Below are 23,107 nucleotides of genomic sequence, written 5' to 3' on the forward strand. Positions count from 1 at the left end.
TTAACCAGTTTATCACGACGCTTTCAATTAACTGTGCTGTTGATAAAAGCAAGATTTGATTTTCCATTTTGGCGGGATCTGTTATGAAATAGCACGCTTGGATTACGTCTTGTAGTACAAGAGTTCATTCCTCATATTATACATTATTCAGTTTCAGTGTTATTTTATCGGAGCAAACATATTTCAAAATTGGTCTTTCCTTCTATTTTAGACTTGTGTGAATCAAATTGGGTGTAAAATTTTTATGTTTTCTACTAAGTGTGCTTTTTGAATAACAGGAAAATTACAATACATTTTGATAACACTGATACACAGGTGTCGCCTCTTTCGTACAAACATAGCATATTCTTATTTTGCATAAATATCTAGATAATGTTCTTCTTAAAAAATAATCTAACGATCAAAAGAAAGGAATTTCACAGTACATATGACGTACGACAACATATGGACTACATCGCTTTTTTTCACCGCTTGGCCTTTTCTCTTTCTTTTTAATCAGTAATTCATTGTAGCTGATTTTAGAAGAAGCACTTGGTGCCTTCCAATCCTTCGAAATTGATTGTTAATCTTTATATAAAGAGCAAAATTCTAATGAATTTTAATCCAACTTTTACTTTCATGCAGGACATCACAAACTAGCACAAGCGATATATATATATATATATATATATATATATATATATATATATATATATATATATATATATATATATATATATATATATATATATATATATATATATTTGTGTGTGTGTATTTAAATTTTAATTATACCCTTCCTCGTCTGAAAGTGATCGATCAGCACCCTTTTCTTGAAGATTTTTTTTCAAATAACAACTTTCTTTTTCACCTGTGTAGACATCAGATATATTTGTGTTTAGTTATCTACAGCCTATGAAACATGATCTGAAGCTGTACAGATTTGCGCCATAGGGAGCAGTTAAATAAAGTGCAGATAGGCGCAGCTTTGATACAAACAGTCATTAAGAGACCAAATACTCTGTAGAAATAACTTATTTCATTGTATTTTTTTAATATCTATATGCAACCCTTAAAGCTTTATTTTTCTTCAATTCAGGATTATAAAATATGTATCAAATACATGTATGATGAAATTAACAAGCAATTTACAACAAAGGTTGTTTTGGATTGAACAATTTAATTTTTAATAGTTCATTTATAATCTCATCTTGTAAAGAATACCAAATTAGGTTAAGTAGGTAGGCATTAAATCTGAACAGTTAAAAAATACTTAATATTTAAAAGCAAAGCGAAGACTTATGTTGAAATGCTACATTTTAAAATCCCCCTCCCCCCGCTTTAAATAAATTAACACACAATTATCATCTGTCAAATGAATAAAAAATAACAAGACATGCAAGATTTGAGACATTTATTGATCATCATAAATCGATGATTTCAATATTTAATATATCTTCGTATTTTTCATGGGCATGACAAATTAGTGTTTTATTTTGAGATCTCGTTTTATACAAACAAGCTTACAACACAGACAAAATGGGACTGAAAATGGAGAAGTATCATTAAATACATTCACTCCAAAATAAAATTTATCAGACAATAAAAACAAAAACAAAAGGAACATATGTTGCTTTTTTTCTAGTACTTGTCACCGTAGACTGAATATGTATACTTCATAAAAAGAACGTTATATTTTTTCCAACCACCCACGATGGAAAAACAGAATCTGAAATCATTGGTTCTTAAAAAAAAGATCTATAACTTAAATACTACAATGGCAGCGTACTATAATACATTCACAAACAAAACACTTATTAGGAGATGGGTAAGAACTACCCATGATTCATTTTCACTCCATAAATAAATTCACTCCATCTCATGCATACATCTACACAAAGTATTCAATAGTTTATGATTATAAAAGAGTGTGTGGAATGGAAACACGTCAAGGAGAGTTTATGCACGATTCAAAGGTCACCACGCCTCTCCCGCCATTTCCGGATGTGAAAGGGACGAGAAATTTCCTGCAAGGGAACTTGGAGGCCCGCCATGTCTGAAAGGCCCATCGTGCGCGTGCATTGGAATTGGTTCTGGGGAAGACGAAGGATGTATCATGTCCCCTGGCAGGAATTGTGCTTCAGGGCCCATGTTATCTGGCAAAGAAACAAAATCGTCATAAACAGAAGAGATCCCAATCTAAGATGTAATACATAGATACGTGTTAAAATATTTCTCACGTTAAGCATGAAATTATTATGACTTTTTAAAGGTACTGTTTGCATGCTAATAATCTACATTTTTGCCTTTGCCGCGGGCAAGGTGTATAGACGCTTTGTAACATTCCAGAACGTTGTCAATAACCTAGGACTGCAGTCTGTTACTGTTCAGAATCATTTACTCTTCTATTTCGTATTGTGTCAATTGTTTGGGGCCCATTTCGCTAACAATTAAAACATTAGCACGTGTCGCCTCTATCCAGCCTCGCCACATCTGCACAGCAAAGTTCGAACCTATTCATTGATTTCCTGACATCGTTTTCTTTTATTTTTCTGGACAGCTGTGACTTTACCGGAGAATTATGGAAATCAAACAATAAATTATCTCGTTAATTTCTTTCATTATGATGTTTGAAGAACAACAAAAAAATACAGTTTCTGATGCAGATTTCAAAGACTACAGTTCGTCCGTCCTTCTCTGACCTGAGTTTATTATAAGCAGAAGTAAATCTATGGATGGAGGGCTCGATCTAAATATCATCTATTCCTATTAACTTTTGCATAGATAGGTCGGCTTTATATTATCGAGCCGCAAGAGCTCCCTTTCTTTTTCCTCATTTGAAACACAGATAAAACAAAAATACCAATTTTAGAAGAAAATTGGAAACGTCTCCCAAAAGAATTTCAGGTTTACTGCTGGGTCGCGTGACGCTAAAGAATGTGTAGGGAATGGGAAAGTATTTTCTGAACACTGCGATATCCACGCGCTAAATCCAATTTCCAAGTTGGCTTTCAAAGATAAATTTCCAAAGCATTGTCTAAACTTTATGATTGAAGACCAGAGAGGGGGTCCTAAGTGAGTCACTGTTTCACAGCCTTAGTGCCAAAGTTGGACTAAGATGGATATTTTTTCTGTTCATAAATTTATAGTCGACATTGCTTCGTGTTCAATATTCACGATATTTATGTGATCAGTGATATCAAGTTTCCTTGAACAATTATTTTTATTACAACTTGTAAAACTTGATGAAATTCATGTGTTTACTTTTTTGTCTTCCCTTTTCTTGCTTTTAATTTTTTTTTACTATTATTATTACTTTTTTTGTTGCTTCGTTTTTTTGGCTGTTTGTTTTGCTCCGATTCTTTTTTTTGGGGGGGGGGCTTTCTTGTTAAGTTTGTTTTTCTGTTTTAAAAAAAAATATGGATTTAATTCAAAATACATGTACATATAGATATTACGAAATGTTTCTTTAAAAAATCATTAATTTTAATGATCCATTTCGATATGATTAGAATAAAGTATTCAGTAAACTTGAATATTCCTTTCTTGAGGTTTTTAATTTGATAGTAACTGGCTAATTTGACTTTTTGTTCACAGTGGAAATGAAAATGAAACCATCAATTTAAATTTTCATAATATTTTGAGGATTAATTACAATAATCAATAATTGAATAAGTTTAGTAATTTGACGATTAATTACAATAACCATGTTTAAATGACTTTAATATTTTGAAAAAAAAAATCTTGAGCCAGAATTTTTTTTGTAAGCCAAATATTATGAAGTTTGGTGAAATTATGTGCTCAAAAGATGTTGAATTAAAAAAAGAAAAACCTGTGTATATTTATTACTAAAATTGTTTGTTTGGTCTTTTCTTCCTTTAGCTATACTTCCTGTTTGACCCATTGTATAAATTTGTATTATATTTATATATGTTTTTTGTACCTCATGAACCATTTACATGGTTTTGAGAGAATAAACTGAAGTGATAATTAATTACAATAATCAATGATTTAATAACTATAGTATCACTTACTGTTGTGATGAAGAGACTGTTCCATAGATAGTGGAGGTGTTCCTTGAGATGTAGGGGGGAGGAAATTCATTGGTGGGGGACCCCCATCCCCTTGGCCAGGAAAAAAGTCATTATATCCTTGGTAACCAGGGTAAAAATCTTGTCCATTTTCTGTAAAAAAATATTTTCTTCAAATAGATAAACTTGTAAGATAACAATTGTTAACCGTAAAAATAGGCTTATTCTTTATAATTTTGACATACCGAATCAGATAACAGCTGTGTATATAAAACGTTAAATGTTAGATGCGTTTTGTGAATATTGATGCCCAAGACACGATATAAACTGTTCCGACAAGAGCCTTACAACAGACATCAAAGTGGGAGCAGTTCATTAAGATACGAAGTGTTGTCAGGCCAGCTCATCTTTTAACACTAATAGATGCAGTATCTCGCTCCGGTGACGGCAAAACAAGGGAATTGTCACCACCTCAGACTGCTCAAGACCAATTTCATGTCAACGACTTTGCCCTTCCCATGACCGGCGTGAAATATTTTGATAACACCTAGGAAGCTGGAAAAACGGTCCATGTTCTAAACGGTCATTAATAAAGCGGGGTGGTGAGCAAGCAACTGTTTTAAACTGTTTCTGACCCTCCCCGTTCATTCTTCAAACGTTACCCCAACCACCGCCTGTTTTGTGATGTATATCAGCGGAAATTAAACAGTGTCTCGGAACATCCTCGGAATTTATGTTTATTTACAAAATCACTTTGCTCCTTGTTTCATGTTTAGAAACTACAGAATTCTGTAGAGATATGGTTTATTTCAGGTAGTCATCTTTCCTTTAACTCTCTGTATATTGACGTTTGAATAATTAATGAAATTATCCACATTTCGAAATGTGCCATTTTTTGGTTTTTGAAAAAGACAACATTTTTCTACTTTCTTCAAATGAAAATATTCTTTAATAGTTGTCACATGATAGTACATGAATGTTAGATATAATTAAAACTTCTAATGTTTGATATTTTATTCATTTTTTTTTTTTAGTATTTTTTATTTTTTGTGTGTGTGTGTAAAGCGAAGCGCTTATTTAATTTGAGGTAAAAGATTATCGTAAGTTTTATTTCAATACGTGCTAATCACCCTGTATTCATGGAGATAAAAGTGACAAACAGATGTTTCCTCTCAATTCCGTTCTAATCCGAACACACTTATTTCCACATTATTCACATATATCCGGTCCGCGAGACTTCACTTCAGTTCAGAACATTTAAAAATAATGATATACACACGGAACTTCGCAAACGTGTTCAGACCTTGTACACCACCAACTAACAAATCTTTCTTGTAAATATATCTACCAAATTTTGGAGCAAGAGTGTTGAAAAATGTTAACAATCGTTGGAAAGTTTGGGCAAGACAGAAAGGAAACAGTCGCGATTAATCATCGTCGGTTCTTTCTGTATACAGGGGCAACATTCATGTAAGCAAGCCAATCTGGCCAACAGATTCTCTTTTTCCCATTCCTGAAATGTGTCGTTTACGAAAGATTTGTAGATCGTACATCAAAACGCAATGATGAGTGACTGAGGAAATATGTGAACCGTGTCCAGCAATTTAAAGGAAAAAAAACATATTTTTTTTTAAAGACAGATCCAATAACCTCGTTTTTTCCTTTGTTGCATGTGTACTGTATCCCTGGGTGTGCGGACAAAGGCGGTCTTTTGTATTGCCTGAAGGCTAGTCTGTCTTTCTGTGTTTCTTATTAAGAAGCTGAAAATTGATTTTTCTGTCATTATCAGATGTACACGTTTTCCAAGTAGTCTCGAATCATTTGCTTTAGATACTATCGGACCATCCACTCCGCGAAATGTGGGTGGTATTTTTTGATTAAAATATTCCAGAATTTAAAGCAGGTTTAAAACTATATCAATTTTACAGCAGATTTTGTTTTTAATGGTTTCATGGTTTCAAGATCCTTCTGCGTGAAAAGGGTGGCGAAAATACATACAGCAAACAATATAAACTCAATAAATGAAAGACGCAAAAGACTAATTTCTCAATGAAATGTAAAATAAAATTGTACTAGATTCGTAATGTGCGCCTTTACAAAAGGTGAAAGTTAATGTTAGTGGTTGCAAGCAGAAGAAAAAAAAACCTTGGAGAGTTTTAAAGTTATAATATCTTAGTTAAGGTGGTAATGAATGTTACATGTTTTAATCATCTGATCATTCCATCATTTTTTTCAGTTGTATTGTTCTGTTTTTTATAATAATGCGTATTCATCAACAACGATTAATGAAAGTTAAACCTATAAAAAGATATTTACAAAAATCAGAGATTAACTTTCTCGGTCATTTCGAAATATCTGCAAATGACACTTCCTTGAAAGTTTTGACATTATTTTACGGAAAACAAGAGAGTTTTTCAGAAGCTGTCAGTAGAATACCCAGAGATTCAATGGCAGAGTAGTTATATAGAGAAGGCATTAAAAAACCGGCGAACAACTGGCCATGTTGAGCCCCCTCCTAGGACTGAAGCTACGCGTTCCCGCGAGGAATTACCAATATTAGAATTCATGGAAGATGTAATCCCTGTAATCCAGGGGACTACAGTATTCTGTGGGGAACCAATAGTAACCTCCGTGATTTGATGTAAAATCGTTAAAACGTTCAGAAATGTACGGTGCTTGGAAATTAATGAAAACTCTTAATATCCAAAATGCGCTTGAAATAAATCCCCGACATTTGCAATCCAAAACTAGAATCCTCCCCAGAATCAAAGACTCGGGTTGTAAGCTAAGAATATCTGTTTTCTGTCAAATACTTTTTCTCTTCAGTTTTTATTTAGGCAGTAAAGGGCAAGGACTTTGGAACTGTCCAATCATGAATAATACATTTACAGTTGTTTTTTTCTTTTCTTTATAATATGCATGTCATAAAAAAGTAAAATATGAATTACTTAAGATCAGGTTTGCCACTGATTAATTACCAGAAAAATATCCAAAACCTGGACCCGCCATCATGTCCCCATCGTCTAAGTCATTGGGTGACATTCCAGCTCGAAGTGCGCGCATGCGTCTGGGATTTCGGAAAAAGTGACGTCTAGCACCGAGGGCACTGAGTTGCTTCATTCGTCTCTCTTTTGATCTTCTATTTTGGAACCATACCTAAGAAAAAATATCAAAATTTTGAAACTAAAGAGATTTATGCTTACATCTGTTGCTTAAGATTTACGATTATAAGAATCGTGTACCGAAATTGTCTCATAAATTTATGCCTTTAACACGTTAACTGATCGTAAATGTCGCTAAAAGACATTAAAAGTCTTGTATACTAAAAAATTATGAGCATGTAAGAGAATTTTTAATATATAAGGTAAATAAATAGAGTCATTGTTTAATTTAAAAAGTAAGCCTTGGGTAGAAGTCCAGTTCCCTGCAATAAATCTAAAACAATATCCAACGTAAGACACACAGCGACCCATGGGGAAAATCGGGGACAATAGATTTCCAAAATGTCTCGCACAACACCTAAAATAACATATCAATGGCATGTTAAAGAGAACTGAAACTACTTGATTGGTGATAAATAATGGACAGTTCTCATGTTATCCAATATTTGTGGACAGTTTACTTGGGAACTGGCGAATGGGGCTATAAACTTTTCTATAGTCCTCTTAATCGGCTTTGATTTATGTTATTGTTTACTTAAGGATTTACTGCAGAATGTTTTGAAATCATAGATAAACTTTGCTTTTGGTACACCTCATACAAAAGATTAAAGCTTCATATAAAATCGTAATGGTTAAGTGTTTATGTAAACTAAGAAAACTGAAAGCCGACCTATGCTTTGATTTTTTGTTTTATTTTTCTTCTATCCTCACGGAAGGAAAACGCTTTTGTATGCGAATCAGGTGCTAAACCTTTGAGAACTATTTACAAAAATCATGGACCCTATTTTGTTTTCAAAAGGCAAACGGTAGAAAGAGACTTGAACAATTCTTTGTTTAATTTAGTTTAAATATTCGGTTTTCTTGTCTAATAAGAAAATATTTCCGCGGTGCCTTATGTAAAGTTTATTTGCGTCAGAATGAAGATCCTTGCTACATCTAAAGCAGTGAAAGCAATTGCAAAAACCTCAAATTTTGAAAGAATGTTCCTTAGGAATAATATTGCTAGTATTCTCTTTATAAATTCAAATGCCTGTCTGATTGATAATCCTTTGTTAATTCATTGGATATCCACTTTAATCCAAAATGAATGATGAACAAGATAGGACTTGGTTCTCTTCTTTTTCATTATTTACAAATGTCATCACAAATTCTGCTTTATTACCGCTTTGTTTCTTGGTTCCTTTATACTTATTAAGCAGACATGCTCTTAAAAGTCCCAAACGACGCTTTGAAAATAGCTACTTTTCTGTGCATAACCTGAACGAAGTAATGCGGAACCCCTTGGGAGTGATCCCTGAAAAAGACGTCAAACACGCCTGGATGGCCTTAACGAGTTGTCCTGTACGACATATGCTAATCTTTATACTCGGGTTTTACTTTCTTCCGTACTTAATTATCGACTTGGGTCTAATAAATAAAACAATAATTCTATTTCATCCCGTGTCCTACCTGAAACGACTGTTCTGGATCAGAAACCTTAGAGTACAGCTCAAGTATTATTAGTAGATACTTTTCATCTTTTATTCACTTTCGCTTTTTTACAAATGACGAAGTACTTTTTGTGTTCTAGTTAAAAAAAACATTTAGAAAGTATTCAAAATACCCATTGAATACCCGATATATGACAGTTCTCAAGAAAGCTGAGTAAAAAAAAATCTATGCAACAAAGAATTAGTAATCGATGAGATAAACAGGAAAACAAATGGTTTTTGAAATTATACAGAACACAAAATTCTTGTGTTCCAAGCTATTCTGGGTAGTTGGCAGCGATTTGTGGTTTGTAGGATGTGGCGACTGGTACGTTACAAAGCTTGCGTTGTAAAAAGACAGAATATGAATTTTTACTTAAAAAAAACATAATCCGCTTTTCCAACACAAATTTCCACTTGAGGGGAAACGTGCATTACTGACATTTACAGAAACATATAAGGTAAACATCCTTTTACTCGGCGACTGTGGTTGTTAAAACGTAAGCTTTTTTGCCTGATGTCCTATAAGCCGTCTATATCCACAGAGTAAAGAGTGCGAACTGGTGACGATACATCGATCCTTTTTAATAATAACTCAGGTAAAAAAAAATCACAAAAGGTTTATACTTTTTCATATAATACAATGTGATCTGGCGAGTTGGCAACTCTAAATCCAACAGCGACACTTTATAGATCCAGGAGAAAAAACTCTGTTCAATTGTTCGAACCAAACAAACTAGAAAATGCAAAATGCATGTATTTTCGACGTGTCCTTCATACTTTTCAAAAGGATATAACATCATACACAAAAAGTTGTCTCTTGAATACATTTAAGCTTATATTTAAAATAAGAAAAAATAACATTCAACGCATTTGGAAACAAATTCCTGGACCATTAGTTTTGTATAGATTTATAAACATGCCATGTTCCTCCCGGAAGTAACAATATTTCATTAATTTCACGTAAAAATCCTATTCCACTGATTAAAACTGAATACTGTATTGTTAATTTATAATAAAAGTAATTTTAAGTGATTTAGCCTGTGCAAGTTTAGTTACGATACGAATGGTTTAAAACCCAACAAGAAACATTGTCCTGTTGCCATGAATATAACAACGAGTCACTATTCACATCCCATCAAATCTGGGCGTAAGGCAACTTAATCAAAGCAACATAAATTTATGAGAGTCAACAATAGAAATATGAGTTTTGTATTTGCCAGAGAAGAAATTTTGATATTATCGAATTGCTAATGACATCGTCCTTTTCACGGATGGTCGCCACTTCTTGCTATCTCTTGATCGCGCCATTTGTGGTCGCTCCCGCTAACGATGGGTGGTAAAGTAATAACGATTACAAGATTTCTGTATCTGTCAACTTACATTTTTATAAAACTTAAAATGAAATTCGGTTATTTTGCAATGATAAAACCCTCGACACGCTTCGGTGTTTTCGAGAATTTTGTATCAGGGCTAGAATTTCTGCTTTTTGTTTTGATCTGTAGGTATCTTGACTCGTATTGTCAACGCCAAGACGAGGAAGCGGAGCTCTGACAAGATTGATGATCACTTGTGGGGGGAGCACAAAGCACCAACACCTCCAAACATCAAGGGGATCGGATTCGGTCCTGCATATTTGGAACGGCATCCGTGTAAAGGTGTCAAAACTTCATTTTTATTTTTTTTATTTTTCTGTAGTGAGAACACCATAGAAAGGATCGACACAGTGTTCCACATAATTTAACTACTTCATTTCATTTATTTTTTTTATTTTATATTTTATTGAAGTATAGATCGTAATATTGTACTTAAAACATAGCTGCTTGACACGTAAGTCTATTACAATTCAAAAGAATTGCTTTAAAATGCTGTTATGCCGTAAGAGTTGTTTATTGCCTTAAAACCTCTACATTTATTGTGGATCAGTTTGTGCTAATGTGGTAATAATAATTCGTTCTTAAAGTAGAACTGTAGAGGACGAATGGTCAACCATACAAATCGGTGCATTCGAATGACAACAATAACAACACGTATAAAATGGAGACAGCTTTTATGGATGGGAAAACTGAATAATTTATCAATAAGCTGACACCTTAAGCACAAGTTTGAAACACTGATACATATCAAAGGAGGCTGCTCTAATTTTGGAAATTGTCAGACACAATTATACGATTAAGAAAATCGGTCAGAACTGTTGGCTCAGCGAACTGTAGTATTTGCCGAATCGGGAATATGTTTGACATTTCCTATGTTGTTTCAGAAGGAAGAAAATGAAGACGTTTCTCTTGGAGTTTTCTGTTAAAATGTGACATTGGACCAAAGTCAACCAGATTTGGTTAAATTTTTGAAATATTCTTTTTCTAAATCCAACAGAATTCGGGATATTCTTTTTCGTGTTATTATCCGAGATCTGTAAACATTGAGAAGCCTGAAAAGACATCCGCTCATCTACTTGATCGAGATATCCCCTTTTTTTTATTTTACAAGTGGTTGACTCGTGTTGAAAGGATTTTTTGACAGGTCAATATCAGAATATTCTCCGACTGAGAATCTTAAGAACAGACCCTAGCTATGCTCGACATGGTTCCGCGAACGCGTTTTCCATGCAAATGAAATCAAAATAGCCGACGGCGTCTAAACAGATGAACAAAGAATCCGGGTACGGAATCGGTGGGGGTTTTATTGTGTTGCAAAGAAAATTGGCAAAACTTGTAATATAACACCATGATTTTAAAATGAACACATCTTGAAGTTTAAATTCTCTCTCGATGAACAATAAACAGATTTTAATGTTATGAATGATGGTTTCCGAATTTGTTTTCATCGGATAAATGAGATTAACTGATTAAAATCTGTTGAAAAGTACCTACCAAGAAGAACAAAGGACCGATTATAGGTGCCATCAAATACGACCCCTCTCCCGGTCTTCAGAAGACCCGTGATCTAATCTACGGAACTCGGATTTTGTGCATATAGTTTGTTTGTGTACTGAGTCAAAAGGAAGAACCAAAGAAAAAAGGAGTTTAATTAAAAGAAAAAGGTTTTGCGCAACTTTTTCACAACACTTTTCATTCAAGAGGATAAATGAAGGTATTCCATTAAAAAAAGATGAAAACTAAATAAAAAGTATTAACAACTGACCTGTATTACTCTCATGTTAAGCCCTGTTTCTTGTGCTAATTGTTCTCGTATATGCCTAGTTGGTTTTGGAGTTGCGGCAAATGCCGCCTTCAAGGTTTCTAGTTGTTTGGCTTTGATGGTTGTTCTGGGACCCCGTCTTTTGGCCCCTGCACTGGAACCTCCATTGGCATTGTCATTCATTTCTTCGCCGGAACGGTCTCCGTCCGGGGTCAGAGTGTTATTAGTCGGAATGGAATTTCCGTTGGTATCACAGCTTTGAGTACTATGATTAGAATCCGATGATATTTTTAAAAGTGCTGTATCGTCTTTAAGAGGATCCGGACTTGAGGGAAGGGAATTCAAAGAGCTACTTTTGTTGAGGTTGTTATTATTATTTATATTGTTATTATTTGGAACACTAGTAAGGATGTTTTCTTTGGAGTCTATATCTGTATTGTTATCACCGTCTATGCTGAAATCTTTATCAGACAGAGATGTTTGGTGTTCTAGCGCGACGTCCAAGTCTTCATCTTCAATGTCTGAGGAACCTGGAAAATAAACAAAACAGTCACCTATTTTCTGAATCCCGTATGCTATATCTCGACAAAATAAATCTTATAGGAAAATTCCAAATTAAGGACATACGCAACGTACCTTACCTACTGATAATTTTTCCAGATATTTTTAATTCAAGATTATAGTGCCATCAGATGTTCGTCGACAAAAAATCAGCATGCATTACCAGGGGTTTTGAAAAGATATCAATTAATGAAAATTCTTGTATAATTCAAAGAAAAATATACAAAAATTAGTAAACATATATTCTATCTGTTTAGTTTATCAAAACTTGTTTTAGATGAAGTGTACAAAAGCATATATAGACATAAAAATGTAGCACACAATTCCTTTAAGTATTGGAACTCTTCAACTCCAGGGAAAAAGACAATAAAGTTCAAACTACATTGCGTATGTCCTCAAATGTTTTATATTCTGATTTTTTAAATATGTTATTTTATATGTTCCATTTAGGGGATATTTTTCAACAGTAAAATTTAAGAATTTAATGGTTATTCAAAACCCACCACAAATGCAAGTAAATAACTGTCACAAAAAACCCAATAGCTGTATGTATAGAATAAGTATTTTCTTAAGGCCTGTCTATTCTGACATAATTAACTAATTTACACGTACATGTACTAGATAATCAGACTCCAAACATGGCATTGCATGGAGAGTGGATTTTTTTGGATTGTCAGTTAATAAAAATGATGGTTTTTAGCAGAAAGGGAAAATCGAGAGAAAAAATTAAATTATATTTTTATTCTTTGATTTTTTAAATATCAAGTTTATTTAAACTGTTTTACCTATGAGTAAATTATTTTTTGGAACAAATCTATGATTTCAAACAAATTGGAAAAATAAAATTAATAAATATTTGCAAATTGTTAAATTTGAAAATCATTAACTATATATATATATATATATATATATATATATATATATATATATATATATATATATATATATATATATATATATATATATATATATATATATATATATATATATATAAAGAAATGACTATAGAGTTAATTTTCCTGTACTTACTCTGTAAGAGTTTTGCTGGTATATTACATGTGTATAGGTACTGGTGATATATTATTTATATAAATGATGGTGATCAACTTACTTATCTACATCGATATTAGTATTATTGATCTCATGCGTTTTAATAATACATAATAATTATCATTCTAGCAAAACGCCAATTTTCCTTTAGAGACTAAGATTTAAAATAAAAAAAAAAGGAAAAAAAAATAAGAAGGAGATAAAAGAAAAAGAATAATAAATGTTGAAATTACATGTAACGTAAAAGTTTGACCTATGCTCGACCTGGAAATTTTTTTTCTGCCGAAGGACTTTACTTGTAATGTATCAGGCGTGATTGCATGCCCAGGGACAGACATCAATTCTTTTTAATAAGACGGAAAATTAGTTAGATAATACAATGAAATGAGAAACCTGCAAAGGGATGGAAATTAGATTAGATTAGGGCCCTCTGTGGGATTCATAATCCTATGAGCACGATTGTGCGACACTCATGTTTGATTTAATGGGATTACCTTCAATGTTCGCCTTGTTTTTGACTACTTTTTAATTTTATTCAACTTATTTGAATATTATCATTTATTTCTTTTTAAAATAAATATTTAAACACTGATTTCGTTTTTTTTTTTTTTTTTTTTTTTTTTTTTTTTTTTTTTTTTTTTTTTTACAGAAACGTTTCCTTTTAACGTAACTTGTATAGTTTTTATAACTTAGATTAATCAAGATAATATTTCTTAATATAGATGTAAATCTGATATGGACATTAACTTATGTATAAACTTTGTATTCTTTTAAACGGAAAGGGGGCCTGTCTAACGTCAAGTTACGTTTGAGGTGCACTGTCATTAGAGTTCAATTATGCACAATTACAATTCGAGATTCCATCTTAAAAACCGGTAATAAACCGTCAGGCTTCCCGTTCTCCGATTCTGCTTCGTCCCCTTCTGCCTGAAAAAAGGACGAAATGACGTGAACTCTGTCTCTCCCCACTCTAATTACGCCCTATAAACGAATCCTTACTGCATGTTTTCCGCCAGGGAAAATGTCCATCTTTTCCCCTTTCGATTTAGAAGATTGCTCAGCGTCGTAAAATTTGATTGTAAATATTGCTAGGGGCAATAGAGATATTTAAGTCGGAATTGTCGTATAATCATTCCCTTTGGATGATAATCGTATGTGTTAAGATGATAAACAGCAACTAAATAGAATGATTTTGTTCCCCAAATCAAATCACCTCACCAGAGAAAATTCTCTTGGAGCAACGAACGCAATCTTCCGTCATTTATTAACTCCTTGACTTTGGAAAATTTTATACTATTAATAAAGCCATTTTTAGGGATTTTTTTTCTCTCTACTTAAAACTCCATTGGAGAGTAACAAATTAAAATTTTATAAGCTAATTAAGCGTAACTTTAATTCTGTGTAACATATGGAGAATTATTTCAAGCTCCAGTGCTTTGTCTATGCATAATAACATTAAAAATATAGCGTTTTTCATAATCATATTTTTTCACAGTGCTAATAAAACCATTTCAAGAATTTACAAGAGATGATATACAAAAAAAAAAAAAGAAAAATCAAGCTGACATTAAGCACATCTAAAAAAAAAAAACTTTCCAGAATACACATGTCACTTTGGGAAGTTCTGGTACAAATATAAAACCGAATAAAAGAAAACCATTGTCGGTATGTGAAATCTTCTTAAAATCGTTGAAGAATCATCAATAGGTTTTATTTCCTTTAAAATCAGCACTCTGTCATAGCGCTACAAGACAATATGCAACCAATTGATGCCGAATTGATGGGCTTCGGAAACAGACTATCAGTCCTTGAATTTGCAGACGACAGATATCCTATTGATCTCACGTGCTCAAATATTCAAGAAAAGCTGATTAAACACGTAGAGATATTTGTATTTGATAAATGATCGTATGCAAAGAAAAGGAATCTGCTAAAAATGAGACAACTCCGATGTTAATTCGTCGATAAAGGGGAAAAATTCGAAACTATCATGTGTAATACTGATGCCGACTAAACAAGCAATATCTGGAAAAGAAATCCAAAAATACTTCTTTTGCATTACAAAAAACAGGAATAACGAGCCGGGAGGAAATTAACAAGAAAATTTTGTCCATTTTACGGTAATTATTGATTCGAAATATCAACATTTGTACAGTAACCGATCGCAAATGAGGCGGATAAATACTTCTAAATCCATTAAAGTCTATGACTGCAGTCGTCTCAATACATGCGATTAAAGCGCACAACTGATCAAAGTAACATCAAAATTCCTCATGGAGAAAAAAAGACATTTGCGAGCATGAGAATATTTTTGACAGTAAATTATAAAGTCATTTCCAATGACACTGAACATGACAAACTTGTTAAGAATTTGGCAATATGAACATTTAAGGGAATTTGACCTTGTATGTTTTTCTGTTTTAATACCTGAGTGTAAAGCCACACTTTCTCGAGAGATAATAAATAATGTTCATATTTGTTCAAATTAGAGATGCATATCCTTTATTATGGCTCGACATCTGCGCAACAAACGGTAAGTTTTAACAGGGGACTAATATTTTAAATAATTACTGACTTTGTTGCATTTTATCTAAACATGAATACTTTACGAGTAATGGCACAGTGATCACAACTCTTAATTATTCTGGCCGATGAAAAGATGTCACATAAATATTTTTTTATATATTCAATACTAGGGAAAATGTAGAGTCAAATTCCAAATATATCAACAATAAAAATTCAAAATATTCACACAACAATTCACTTAAAGCAACATAAAAAATAAACATTCTCTCCTTAAAATATAATTGTTTTGCAAAACATATCATTCTTATCATAAATCAAAGACATTTTTATCTCATCAAGCAATCTGAACCATCACTCCCAACTCTACAAAGATTTACCCTTATCTTCTGTGCAGCAGAAAAAATATTCAATAATTAAGCTATCTAAGTTATTACAAGACTTTATGCAAATGAAATGCATTTCCAAGCTTGCACTCTCTCTGGGAAAGGTTGACTTGGGGCACTTCTTTAACGAAGAATAACGTTTTTATCTCCAGACATAAAAGAGTGGCACTATGTGAGCACTAGAGAAAAAAAAAACACAAGGGCTGTAAGCTATTTTAAGCGGGAAATATGACAACTCTTATAGAAACAATCACCTCAGCACTCTAGTTTACCCGCCTTCTATGTGTGGTCTTATTCCCGGTCGGCGACATAAAATCATTTTGTGAAGTTTAATGCTATATTTTCATTTTTTAAAAAGATAAAACTATTAAGATTCAAAGGATCCCAGAAACATTTTGATTTATTTCTACTTAGTATAATGCAACATTTGATAACAAGTAATTTTTCATTATCACGAATTCCATCTGAGAGTATTTGCGAAATCTTGGATCTTCCCAAGATAAATCTGAACTCGACATCAACATTTGGAGAAAAAAAAGGAAGATTATGCTTCGAAAATTTGGAATGCAGTTTCATCCAACAAACCCTCCTATCTGAGAGATTTCGCCAGTTGTTTGCAATTTTTGGACGTACCATCACCTCATCTATATCCCATGGGACCAAAGGAAAATGTGCAAGTCGTTATATTTTAATGAATATCAGTAATATCTTGGCAAGGGTATTCTGTGGGTCATCAGACCTGACCAGAGCTATCAAGAACCACACATAAGACCTGACCAGAGCTATCAAGAACCACACTGTATAGTAATCTGACTAGTGTTTTAAACTGTCTGAAAAGGTACACTATATATAAGTGCAAAATTTTAAAACTGATTTTTTTAAAAAAAATATTGCTTCTCTTTACATACAATGAATTCGCGTGTAGGTCTCCACATTAATAATGTCGATAAATTTTCCACGAAAAATGTCAAAAACAAATTAATATTCTTGAAATAGATATAAATAAGATAATAAAATAATAAACAAGATAAATAATAATAGATATAAATAAGAAAGAAATAAAGCTTTTGAAAAAAAAACTATAATTTGATTATTACCAAAAAATGACTTTGCAACAATTTAAATAGTGATAATTAAAGAACTGTAATGAATTAATTAAATTAAGGAGGTAGACATAAAAGGTTTTCCAAAATGTCAATGGTGGGTACAGTAAAGTTCTATTTCACTGCTGCCATCAAGAGAATCTCAACTGTGTCATAACTACATGCAAGTCAGTGAGGAGTGTGGTGGAAATGTACGAAATCTACTGCGTCAACTGTATCAAGAAAACTGACAGTGCGAAATAACAGTAAAAAAGTAAGTAAATCTTATTAAATTTTTTTGAAATGCCGATTAATAAGTCATACACCGAAATATTTAAACGCAACCCACATTTTCCTTTTTTAGTGTTATAAAAATTGCCCTAATATTACTATGTAAAAAATGCTGGCGAAGCAATGCATGATAAGTCCACATCTGTGAGTGTCATTTTGGAGAGAAAATACTCATTGAGGTTTCCTTAATTACACTGTAAACAATCACAAAATAGACTGTACTTAACGTAATAACATTCATTTACACAATTTATGACATTTTCAGGCATAATTTTTCTAAATTTGAGCTAACGGTTGCTGCTGTTTGAACGTGAAATTTTCTTTCAAAGGTTCGGTACAACAGACGACAGAACGCTTTCCCAAATGCCACGAGGTCCAAATCAAGCTCTTTCGTGCTCTTGCGCTGCAGGAGACAGGAATAATTTCTGCAAAATTTGACTAACGGGACAATTGGATAATTTTTCATCCTTTATGCGATGTCAGTATAAAACTGAAGACTTTAAATTATTCGAAACTCGGGAATAATTTGACACTCCTCTTTTATGTTTCAATGAGCTTATTTGCAACAAACATATAAGCACATAGCGGCCCGAATTTCAATTTTTGTCAAGATGAAAACACAAACCCTTTGTCTTGTGTAATTCCCTAGGGTTGTATCGCTACGGATGGATCTCATTTGGGATTGATAGAGACCAAGCACAAAAATGCTCTCTGCACGCAGACTGCATTTCACTAAAGCAATGAATTTTTTTTTTTGAAGCAGCCATGATAAATTTACTTTTTTGAGAACACTTTCCTCTTGAGAATGGCTTGATTTAAATGAAATACAGATATATAAAAAACAATTAATGAATGAAGGCTAGGGTTTGATAATAATTCCAAGTTCACCTAAAACACTTGTAAAGGAAGTGAATTAAGTGTCGAGGTAAGCATTCATTTGTTATTCATACGCTGATCAGAAAAGGTCAGATGCTCGCTTATCTTTATAACAAGATAATTGACAAGTGTTTATTTACTAAACCAAATATCAAATACCATGTAAACGCCGATATGTTTTGAAATTATCTCAAATCTTTGTTTAGGAGGCATCAGTTAGCCAACCGCTACTTTCCATCTCTTTAGAGGTCAGAAAAAAAGTGATGATTGGCGAGAAAATGCGTGACCCCAACTTTACAGCGCTACACAAATTAGATTTGTAGAATAAGTGCCAAAGAGAGCCTTCAAATTAAGGTCCAGAGCGGAACTATGCACGTGAATATGCAAACTCTGGATGTCAATTACAAGGGTGAAAATCAACACTTCTTATCATCTCCCTTAATTCTGATTCTTGTACTTTGATAATAATATGCATCAGATACACTAAGTATTCTCTAACTAAAAACATTGATTTTTTAAGTTTTAATTCACCATTGTATTTATGATATTCATATATTGACAGTTTAATAAATATTACATAATGCAAAATGAAGTTTAATTTTTTTGAGATTTCTTCGTATTAAAAATTTCAGAAGTTTTATTTTTGTTATCCCTCTACCACCCGCCGGAGTTCAAAGAAGTTCCAAACACTGACAAATCAACTATCTCGTTCTGCATTATCAAGTTAACTCAAATCTTTGATTTATTTTAAATAAGAAAAATATATTCTGTCTAATTTACATGAAATTTGAGGCCATTTATTCGGTTGCGACCGACAATTTGAGAAGTTAAGTACTTTAAAAGCACATAAATAAATAAAAGATCGCACAGTTTCACCATGAATTGAAATGTATCAGTTATAACATGCATTGTACCTAACGTCTGACAATTCTAACCTTTATGCTAATACAAGAATAATTTTTCATCCGTAATCGGGCAAGTACGAACTAATTTGTGTTTCTTCGACTTCAACACAGGAATCCGGACATAAAGAGGTGAAAGGTGGAAAGATTTGTTAAATAGTGCGAAAAGTTAAAAATAATTAGGAAAATAGAGTGAGCAGGCAGTTGGCTCATGTCAAGGAAATATGTCGAAAAGTTGGAAAAAGAAGTTTTCTAGACGCCCAAGCTCCTAACTTAGATGGCTACCATATCCCATTTTAACTGTATCAAATGGCGCTCAGACTTCACGAAGGCGAAATGTAGTCAGACGTTTACAAAGTGCTAATGTCAGCCCGAAAATGCAAAACCGATACAAACGTATGTTGTTCTATTTGGGTCGTTTAGAAAAACGGGGGTACGTCGGCTGCGACATTTTTTTTTTTTTTTTGCTAAGTAGACAAACATTGACATAAATATGATATTTACATTTCACCGAGAATTTGTATGAATCAACATTCATTTGAAAGAAAGGTTGAGAATTAATATATTGACAGACTTTACAATACGGACAGAGAAACAGAAAGAAATTGTAAATAATTTTCGTCTTGTACGAGTCTAGGGGTAGCGCGAGACGTTCAGTGGTCCAGTACACGGAACAAATCTGAACTGTGTAGATACATTGTAGATAACGTTCGGACAATGACTCAGGGCCGTAAAGTGTCCACGAGAGGACAAATTGCCGCTAATTATTATCCGCGATGGGGAAGCGATCTTGATGTTACTCTTAATAGATAGCCCGCTTTTACTGTCGATTAATTATTAATTCATTGTGTTTCATAAATTTGGGATGTGTTTTAGTTCCACATCATTTACGTTTTCGTGTGGATTAGTGAGAATTATGCAAGAGACATTACTCATGAAAAATGTATGGAAAGAAGTTCGAACTCGTTATGCTTCTGCTGATTGGTGATGTGTCGGGATCGATGTCCAAACATGTCTGCCTTTGATTTCAAGTGGTGATTGGAGAGAAATCTAAGTGACAGTTAGCGAAAGAAGGACAGATAAAATCATTTTCGTCCGTTTTAATTGGGTGACAACATGTCCAAAAATATAGGAAATGTTTAGAAAACGGTACCCGCAGGGAACACTTACTTATCTGCCGATATACGCACAATACATACATGAACACAGTCCATAAAATACAAAATATGTTAGCAGTTAGTGAAAACTATCAGAGGCTATTAAATTCAATTAATACCACACGTGAGCCCACGGTGGGGGTTCAAATGATATGTACCAGCAGTACATGCTGATATAATAATAATAATTTTAATTTTGATTTTGCTAATAAGTAGAAACTGAGTGAGAGATAATATAATTCAGTAGTATTCTTACCTTGTAGTTTGCTTGAAATATAGTCTTCTTTACAAATAAATCTATTTTCATCCATGACATAGAGTTCCTCTCCAGTAGAAAGCTGTTTTCGACAAATTATACATGTGAAACATTTCAGATGGAAAACTTTGTTCCTTGCTCTTCTGACCAAGTCATTCGGGGAGATTCCTTGTGTACACCCAGCACATTTGGTCCCAAACCGCCTGAAAAAATGAAAACAAATTGTTATATCAAGAAGAAAAATAAATCTTGTCTTTTGCTTAATAATTAAAAAAAATATTTTATTCTATCTAATTGATATATTTTCCCATATTGTCTTAAAATTATTAATTCGAGAACATTGTTGTTGTTTTTTTTCTTTTTTAATTAAAAATAATCAATATTTAAAAAACCGGACTCGCACTAAGATGAAAATAGTATAAATAATTAAATAAGTGTGTTTGAAAAAAGAAAGCATTTCACTTGAGAATAACAATTGTTTTGTTATATTCTAGCTGGAAAAACACGATTCCCTGTTGGTATTACACTGTATATATGAAACATCTACCCCTTCTTTTTATACCTGTATATATAACATCTACAAAATAAAAAAAAATGGAACGGTGTACAATAAAAATAAAAGATAAATAAAATCTTATGTTTTGTTTATGTATTTATATATTTTTTAAATTGTATTTGAAAATTTATTGACTTTTTATTTAAAGATATTCTCCATAGGATACGAGGTTAATTTATAATAATGCATTATTTTCCTGTTTGTTCTTTACCACTAAACTGACAAAATTCTTCTGAAAAAGAAAGCATCAGGTACTAACGAATTAATAATACATATCTTGAATTTCTTATTTGAAGGAATCCATACATCATGTATAATTTTATCTTTAGATTTAGAATTTGAAAGTAAAAGAGCTCATGAATATTTCTGTGACATTTCTTTACTGTCAATTTGGTGTATATATTTATATCCACGTGTTAACCTTATTCTATTTTTATCGAATTATTGACAAGTTTATTATAATATTCTTGAGACTTGGGGAAAAAAATGCACGTTCACCGCGTATTTGAATAAAACATTAAGGTTTTTAGTACATGGGATAATTTAATAAGATGTTTTTTGTTTGATATGCTAACCAATGTACAGGTGCGCCTTGTTGAATTTGATAAAACTGTGTTTATTAATTGCATAATGAAATATTGATTGGGAAGCATAATTGATATCGTATTTCATGAAGACTACACAGTAAGTGAAAAAAAAAACTTCTCACTTCAGATATTGAAAAATCTATTTAATTCAAATGACATTAAACAATCGTTTCTTTACAAAGGAAATAATCATTCATTATTTACTTAGTCCCATATACTTTTTTCATTTATCGATAATAAAATATGGTTTAAACTTGAGAACCACTATTAAAAGAGCAATTATAAAGAAAAAAATCGTGATTGAATTTTGTCTTCTTGGGAGGGTCACAGATTGTTTTCAGAGCGTTTAGCGGCGATATCTTACCTGAAGAAATCGTTTCGACAATACAGTTTTCCATCCCTAGAAAAACATTTGTCCGTAAGAGTTATTTTACAGTCCGAGCATTGTACACACTTAGCATGCCATGCCCTGTCCAACACGTTCAGGAGGAATCGGTCCAGAATTGGTCGGTCACATGCGGCGCACTGCACCATAGTGCTATGTCCTCCAATCGCCAGGTTTAATTTTAGGTGATAACAGTTCGCAAAATATTATCAATTATTATTGTAATATTTAATGAATTAATATCGTAAAATGATGAATTTCATAAGTTAATATCCATATGCAAATCCAGCCAGACTGAATTTATGGCTAGCATGTACTCAGCCACTCACGCATGACGGGAATATTTCAAATTATGGATCGAGAATAAAAAATCTATGTTTAAACAGATTGTGATTTATGTTGTTTTTCCAAATGTTTGTATTTCCAGATAACCGACCATCACTTCAGAGAGTAGCACATTATTAATAAATTCGCTACAGCCGCCGGCAAAGATGGGGTACCTTTGCTTCCTTCCTTGAAGAAAATGTATACAATTTATGAAAGTGCCAGTGCCTAGTGGAACCATCAGACGCTTTCCGCATTCAAACACATCGAAAACTTCATTGACACTTCAGAACAAACGTATATCTTTTTTTCCAAGCAGCTTTTACTGAAGAAAGCTGTCTTCACTGGAAGGGATTTCCAATTCCGATTGTTATTGATGTAAAACTTGTAATA

At 32.7% G+C, this 23,107-nt stretch overlaps 1 protein-coding gene across 1 annotated transcript; it reads right to left on the reverse strand.

Annotated features, from left to right (window-relative positions):
* Positions 1-1,378: 1,378 nt before the first annotated feature.
* On the reverse strand, positions 1,379-23,107 carry LOC133197634 (LIM/homeobox protein Lhx5-like). Its single transcript, XM_061333750.1, has 6 exons — positions 22,370-23,107; positions 20,863-21,065; positions 11,782-12,308; positions 6,989-7,166; positions 4,014-4,163; positions 1,379-2,135 (listed from the first exon to the last, which is right to left on the reverse strand). The coding sequence occupies exons 1-6, from the start codon at positions 22,537-22,539 to the stop codon at positions 1,957-1,959; spliced, it is 1,407 nt and encodes a 468-aa protein (XP_061189734.1). The 5' UTR covers positions 22,540-23,107; the 3' UTR covers positions 1,379-1,956.

This window comes from Saccostrea echinata, unplaced genomic scaffold, assembly GCF_033153115.1.
Source record: "Saccostrea echinata isolate AGI-Se365-2 ecotype Australia unplaced genomic scaffold, CSIRO_AGI_Sech_v1 ptg000030l, whole genome shotgun sequence".
Taxonomy (NCBI): Eukaryota; Metazoa; Mollusca; class Bivalvia; order Ostreida; family Ostreidae; genus Saccostrea; species Saccostrea echinata.